At 36.1% G+C, this 7,708-nt stretch overlaps 1 protein-coding gene across 1 annotated transcript; it reads right to left on the bottom strand.

Annotated features, from left to right (window-relative positions):
• Positions 1–3,387: 3,387 nt before the first annotated feature.
• LOC109215262 lies at positions 3,388–6,082 on the bottom strand. The gene is made up of 5 exons (XM_019379295.1): positions 5,499–6,082; positions 4,800–5,350; positions 4,528–4,619; positions 3,951–4,409; positions 3,388–3,819 (listed from the first exon to the last, which is right to left on the bottom strand). Exons 1-5 carry the CDS (start codon positions 6,080–6,082, stop codon positions 3,388–3,390), a joined length of 2,118 nt encoding a protein of 705 aa, XP_019234840.1.
• Positions 6,083–7,708: the final 1,626 nt, after the last annotated feature.

Genomic DNA, 7,708 nt, shown 5'->3' with positions numbered 1-7,708 from the left:
CGTCAATGAAGTTTCTAAAAGTAATGAAATTGGTGTTGTACATGTTATTCTCTCATGTGACTAACCCTTGATATTCATCTACACACTATTCATAGGTAAGGTTGGGTCAAAGGCATCAAATAGGCTTGCTTGACTGGGATACCCCGGTTGAGCGTCGGTTGCGCTCCCTAAGGTCGGGGGCTGACACTATGGAACATCCATGTTATATTATTATAACAATTTAAGCCTTTGTATGTGATATGGACTCAGTACTTTCTTTTAACGATATACGGGAGCCTCCTATAACTGTAAGAATGTCGACATATATGTTGCATGGATAATACTGTAAAATCTTATGTGCCTTCATACATAACTAACTCTGGGTCATAGATCAAATAATTCCCTTCTTGTCTTGAATATTTCTCATGGATTAGGATCTCATATCTGCAAGTCTGAAATTCCTATGTTTGGGCTTACTATGTTTATCTTGCATGATCTGCTGATTCATTTGTTACCTCTTGTCTAGACATAACTACGCTCTTCCTGAATAAACTACTAACTACTCGTCGGTCCATTCTCATATAAATATTCTTCTCAACCTCTCTTGGGTTATATCTTATGTCTTAACTTACCTCTCGCATTGGCTCTTTATGTATCACGTGTCCATTCACACTTATTTATTAATTAACATCCTTGCCGTGAACCCTTACTGCTAGAGAATATGATATGCAGGAATAAAGATAGTTAGCATGTCTGGTGCCAAATCAATGCCTGAATCAATATCCCTATCAAGCGGCATGCCTAGTAGGACTACTAGAAACACATCTGGATAAAACCAAATCACTCAATAGTTATGCCTTCTCTGAATCATCACTCAACAGTTATGCCTTCTCTTTCTATTATTTTTTATTAGATACATCAGTGCGTGTATGATGACAATACATCTGGTCTCGGCGAATTTGATGGCTATCAATATGATGTTGTTCCTGACTTTGTCGATCAAGTGAATCAAGATAACACGCTAGCTGACCAAAACAGATTTAGGTGTCAAAGCAAACGAGGGAGTTACTGATGGTGTTGATTGTGGTATTCGTTCTGCATTTTATCTTTTTTGTATGATTTTTCTTTTCTTCATTTTGAAAGTTTTTTATTATTGGTTTTCTCTGTCTAAGGGGCAGCAGGTGATGTCAAGGGTGATACATTTTGGGATGATATTGGCGATGAAGATTTAGGTGCGCTACAGATGTCCCAAATTGTGCTTCATAGACCATCCATCATAGACGTAGAAGAGGATTACATTTCTCCTGAACAGTCGGTTCGACAGAAAATGCCAGGAAAATATGCCAAATCTCCATATTTGCCTGTTTTTGATTCGGGGGCATCAGGATCGGCGCACAAGCTCATTTTTTATATCAAGTATCCTTTCACGATCGAAATTGATAATTTTGATCCCTTGTCGCCATTGGCCAAAGAGTTTTGTGCGTTTGTTGATAATGGGATGGATACGAGGCGAAGGTATCTTAACTTTCTTTAAGCTTTCATGTTCTGATTTTATACTTGTCAATGAAGGTAGTTCTGATTACTTTTTATTTTTTGTGATTTGAAGTGCCAAAAATATTTATACCGATGAAGTAAATAAGCTTGCGGAAGCTTTTACTTTTGGCTCGTGTCATGTGACCACGAAGGATTGGTTCCACTCACTTGCGTATTGTGGTCGACCTTTGATTGACACGGTATTTAACAACTTTTTGTTCTAATGCCTTTTTTTATTTGTTGCTTATCTTTATTGTTTGAGACCCCCATAGTGTATACATAACTTTGTATAATCACAGTATAAGATTGTATAAGATTGTATAACCTTGTATAAATATGTAGAACTCTGTATAATAGTGCATAAATTTGTATATTTAAAAAATCTAGTAGTGATGGTTGTTTTGTTTTATTTCTTGTCTCAGCACTTGGATGTCCTCTTTTATTATTTCAGGAAGAGGGAAAATATGGGCCGAATGTTACCATGCGGTTTACTACAACCAACTTTGCCTTTGGTAACAAAATCAACTCCCTATATAAAGATTTTAAAGTGAATCAAGATCCTTCAGTGATTCCTGAAGGGCATGAGATAGAAGAGTACATTAGAGGATATTATTGTGATGCAAATGTACCGTGGCACACTGTTGACCACGTCTTATTCCATATATATGTGAAGCGCGGAAGAGCAAAATTGGGCCATTGGATTTTGGGGTTGTTTACATTCATAGATAGGTGCATCCACATCTATGACTCTAACCGTGGAGCTATTAATGATAGACTTGCTTTGGATGCTGCATTACCTTATGCAATTTTGATACCTTACTTCTTGAAGAGTTCTGATTTTTATGTCGAGAAGAAGGGCATTGATTGGAACAATGGTGCATATACCGATAAATCTCATTCTGATGCTTTGCAGATTAATCTGGTTAATAATGTGCCACAACAGATCAAATGGTAGGTTAATCTCAATTGTTTTACTATTTTACTATTAGTGTACCTATTTACAGTAACGTACAGAGGATCTGATTTTTTTTAATTATAGTGATTGTGGTGCTTTTGTTGCTAGCTTTGCTGAGTATTTCATCCTTGGTAAAGAAATTCGAAAAGATAATTTTGACATTGAGACACTTCGCACCAGGTGGGGATCTCTGTTGTGGGATTATGGAAGGAAAAAACAACAGTCCGGTGCAATTAGTGGTGATGAAATCACAGGGAGACTTTTCAGGAAGAGGAAGAGGGGACGACCGAGAAAGTAGTTCTGTTTTTTCCATTTTAATGTAGTTTTGCTATGTATCAGGAGTTGTTGCCTAGTTTTGTCTAAGTACTATTCTGCTACTTGTGAGATAACCTTAAAGGATATTATAGATATTTTTATTTTTGTGTAATTTGGGGTAGTCATTACACATTGTGGCTGTGAATGAATTACATTTTAATGAGTATTTCAGTTGCTTTTGTCCTTTAACAAAGTATGTATTTTCATTATGGTTGCAGTTTTGTTAATGTTGCAGGGCTTATACATATGTATATAATAATATACATAGTTATACAATTTTATACAAACGTATACTCTCATTTATACATCTGTATACATATAATACCATTGATTGTTTGCAGTTCTGTTTTGCATTTGTACAATCTATCAATATATTTAGCACCATTAAAAACAGCAACACATTATTATTGGATAATCAAAACATGTATAATGAAACATATTTAACATAATTTCAATATATAGTGTAAATTGTAATTCTTTATTGACATTTGTAACTCAATTGCTTTTGAAACTTAACTACTCAACATTTGTAACTCTATTGTTTGTGAAACTTAACTACTCAACATGACAACATATGTAATAGGAAGTGTTATGTTTCCAACTATTTATTTTGGTCGATTCCTACATGTTTTTCTATTGTGACCACTTTGTCCACACACAGAACATGAAAACGCCCTCTTAGACTCTTTCTCTGAAGCAGGTTTGAGTCTTTCCTTTCTTGGCCTTCTTGCATTCCTTCTCCCTTTAGGTGGTAGGACCACATCTTCCAGCACATCTATTGGGATTACCCATAAACTCTCATCTGGCATCGGATTCACTGGAATTTCATAAGTTTTAAGGAGGTTATCCTTCTTGTAGTAAAAAGAGCAATACTGGCCAGGTTTCAACTGCTGGTTCTTTAAAACCGCCCAAGCATGCGGACATGGAAGTTCATTCATTTGAAATTTGTCGCAACTGCATGTTCCCTCTTCAAGGCACACTATGTTTCCCCTTACCCCTTCAAGCATAGTATATAACTGCTCCGTAGCAGGCCTCACCTGCAAAAGTTCTTTTTAAAAAAAAAAAGTTAAAGCACATTATACATTATTATACAGATTTATACATCCTTATACAAGCAGTAAAATGCAAGTCAGCAGTGCCAAGCATCATTATATTTGATTCGTTTTACCTTCATTTGCTCCGATGCAATCAGATTTTCCCGAAGTATTTTGTCGTACTTTTCGCCAAGCTCTGTAGATGTCTCCATTGCACTTTTTATGTTTTTGTTGTTCCACTGTTGTAGCAAATTTGTCATGTACTCCAGCAATCGCATTACTGGTAACTCTCTAGCATCCTTGTTTGCTGCATTCATTGACTCTGCAATATTGGAAGTCAATACCATCGACCTTTTCACTTTGGAGTATGCCCTAGACCACCTTTCGTAGCCAATTTCGAACCTTTTCACTTTGGAGTATGCCCTAGACCACCTTTCGTAGCCAATTTCGAACAAGTAAGGTTGCACCCTCGGATCAATTTTGCACATCTCTGTCATATGGTAGTCAAACTTCTCTATCGTGTAAGCTCTAGCCAAAGAAAAGAAGATATCCTTCAATTGTTTGTGATGTTTCTTGAATGTGCGCTTGACATTCTGCCACAAGTGAAACATGCAAATACAATGCGGTACTTCTGGGTACACAGCTTTTGTGGCATTGAAGATGCTTTCGTTTCTATCTGAAACTATACAGTATACACATCCCTTCCCTAACACCAAAAGTACCCTTTATCTGGACGAAGAACCACTCCCAAGATTTGTTATTCTCTGAATCTACAATTGCATATGCAAGTGGAAGGATTTTTCCTGTTTATACAAAATAGATATAAGGATTCAGACAATTATACAGATCTTATACACAGTTATACACGATTATACAAACTGCAAATTTTATAAAAACAGCAGCTGTGAAATCCTATACACTTTTATGCATGAAACTACAACATTATACAAACTGCAGAAACAAGGTAGATGCAGTCAACTCACCAGCTCCCTCTTGTGTGCAAGCAGTCAATATGGTACCCTTATATGCTGCTTTAAGGAAACTTCCATCAACAACCATTATCGGTCTGCAATGCTCCCAACCCTTGATAGATGCATATAGCGAAATATATGCATAAAGAAAGCATCCATCTTCTGATTTGTGCAACTTTATAACCGTTCCTGGATTTGTATGCTCCAACATATACAAATACCTTGGCAACTCCTTATATGAATCGCTCGGATTCCCTCTTATCATTGCCATTGCTATCTCTTTAGCTCTCCATGCTTTCATGTAGCTCACTTCAATCCCTTGTTGCTTTTGTATGTCCTCTATTATATCATTTGCGGTGTAAACTTTTTTTGGATTAACATACTTGTCCTTGACTATACTAGCAATTACACCCGAAATAGCTTGACGTTGTGTTAAGTATCTTTCACCATAGCCGCATGTGTGATTATTATTGTAACTTCTCACCTTGAATATGTTTGCCTTGTAAACGGCAGAAGATTTGAAACTCCAAGCACAATTGTCATTCACACACATAAGGTGATACCTAGGATTAAAGATCATTCAACTTCTAAATACACTTGTATACAAAAACATAACTAGATATATACTAATTTTAATACCTATATACAAATATATACTACTTTATACTTATTTATACATATATATAACAGAATATACAACTATTGCCATACCTTGTTGCGCTTGATCTCTTCACCTTGAATTGGAACCTCTCGCGTACAGCCAAGTTCTTCATCACACTGACAACTGTCTCTTTATCCTTGTAAACTTGATCTTCCTCAACAAATTCGTTCAACATATCATCTATTATACCCGTGTTTTCACTAAATTTCGTGTTTTCAATAAATTCGATATCAGGCATAATCTCAGTGCTATCAATTGTGGATACATCTATACAATTGGAACTTCTAGCAACCAAACAACTGGAACTTGTACCAACCAAACGATTATCATAAATCTCTTTCACCGTCACATACAACTGGTATTCAGTGAAATTCAAGTGTTTCTTCTTTAATTCGATATACACCTTAACACATGTATCGTTGTAAATCAGGATCGGTGGCAAACCATCCTTTGGGAGAAAGTTAATCTCCAATGTGTTTAACTCACAATCGATTCTAATCTGTTCCGAAATAGCTGCAACTAAATTGTTGTAGCTGAATGTCGACTCGATTATTACACAATCGTTGACGAAATTGATAAACTTATTTTCTTCACATTCACCACTATGAAGAACGTAAACTGGAAAAAGCTTCATCGAACAAAAAGTTGAAATCAAAATTGCAGCAAAAATGAAAATTGCGTTGATTGCAGCAAAAAAAATTCACTTTTCGTGTTAGATTCGCTGTTAATTCGAGATGAAGAACAATTTCTAGGGTTTTTGGAGTTGCAATGACTGCAAGATCGCGTTTTTGTAGATTTGGTGAAGAAGAATGGAAAGAATGAGAGAAAATCCCGCTGATAGATACAAAATCCCTCTTCTGAATCCCAAAAAACGGAAATAACGCCCCTTTTTCGGATATGGGCATGTTATTTTTGGGCTACTCAATTGTAAATTGAAATATGGACTATAAAGTTGAAAAATATGCAGCCCAGTTATTTTAATATGAAACTTTGCCGTTATTAAATAGAAGTATTAAAATAAAAAAGAAAGTTTATCTAACGATTTAAAATCCGGTGCAAGTTTTGGGACTATTAAACCATTTTACCTCTTTCTAATTTGATAATATGATTCAATTGAAAATATTGAGTAAATCAAGTGACATCACGAAAGACAGTCGGCCCAATAATGTTAAGTCGATGTGTCACCACAGTTAAAATATCATGGTATAGCCAGTTTTCACACTGGTCAATGAAAAATAGCCAGCGTTTATCAAGTCAATGAAAAATAGCCACTATTTTGCTGCAACAGGGACCGGTCCAGTATAATATACGGGAGTTCTGGTGCATTTGTGTACGAACTCCAGCATATTATGCTGGACCGGTATACTTTGCTAACTCCTGTAAAATTTGCGGGAGACTGGAGCACCAGTGCTCCAAACTCCAATATATTATACTGGACAATTATACTTGCTGGAACTCCCGTAAAATTTGCGGGAGTTCCAGCATAATTATGCTTGAACTCCCGTAAAATTTGCGGCAGTTCCAGCATAGTTATCCTGGAACTCCCGTAAAATTTGCGGGCGCATTTTTCCGGATTTTGAACAGTGTTTTCGCTCAGATTTATGTGGCTAAATTTCGATGACTTTTGAAACTTGGCTATTTTTCAACGACCAGTGGTAAATCTGGCTATTTTTGAATTTCTCTCGTCACCACATGTAGATGAGCTAATGTTTGTTAAACCCACCTTGCAATCAGTCATTTCTTATGCCCCACTCCACATCTCTTTTTCAGTCGTGTATAATATTAGAAAGTTTTGACATACAAAGCAGAGCAATTAATGTAATTGATTCATGCTAGATGCTCAAGTGGAGCACGAATATGCGTAATGTTTTCTCTAGTCACGTTCTCTAGTTCCTAATTGATTATCTTACTAACTATGAAACTATAAAAGCTGTCTTTCTCAATGACAACTCAGAGAGATGATAAAAATGCAAGATGAATAATTCCGGGAGTGCAGTGACCTAGATTTAACAATTGCAACATTGGATGATCCTGAAAAGAAAATGTGAACATTGCAAAAAAAAAAAAAAAAAAAAAAAAAAAAAAACAGCAGGAGATTTATCAAATCCGGTTTTCCAAATTCAATATTTTATGACTAACAATAATTGGAGATCAAAAAGCCAAGTAGCAACTCTGCATTCACCCTGCTACGATGATCAGCCGTGTGGTGCTATGGTTACAGGCAACATATTCCGATGAAATTCTATAGCAGAGAAACGAG

This window comes from Nicotiana attenuata, unplaced genomic scaffold (assembly GCF_001879085.1).
Source record: "Nicotiana attenuata strain UT unplaced genomic scaffold, NIATTr2, whole genome shotgun sequence".
Taxonomy (NCBI): domain Eukaryota; kingdom Viridiplantae; phylum Streptophyta; class Magnoliopsida; order Solanales; family Solanaceae; genus Nicotiana; species Nicotiana attenuata.
Note: the sequence above shows the minus strand (reverse complement) of the source record. Positions and strands in the feature narration are given on the sequence as shown.

Bases quoted from the DNA above. Each gene is read 5' to 3' on its own strand.
- LOC109215262 (XM_019379295.1), bottom strand. From the start codon at position 6,082: ATGAAGCTTTTTCCAGTTTACGTTCTTCATAGTGGTGAATGTGAAGAA. The intron at 5,351-5,498 runs GTATGGCAATAG...CTTTAATCCTAG, and splicing joins AAGAGATCAAGCGCAACAAG to GTATCACCTTATGTGTGTGA. The intron at 4,410-4,527 runs GTTAGGGAAGGG...CACTTGTGGCAG, and splicing joins AGATAAAGGGTACTTTTGGT to AATGTCAAGCGCACATTCAA.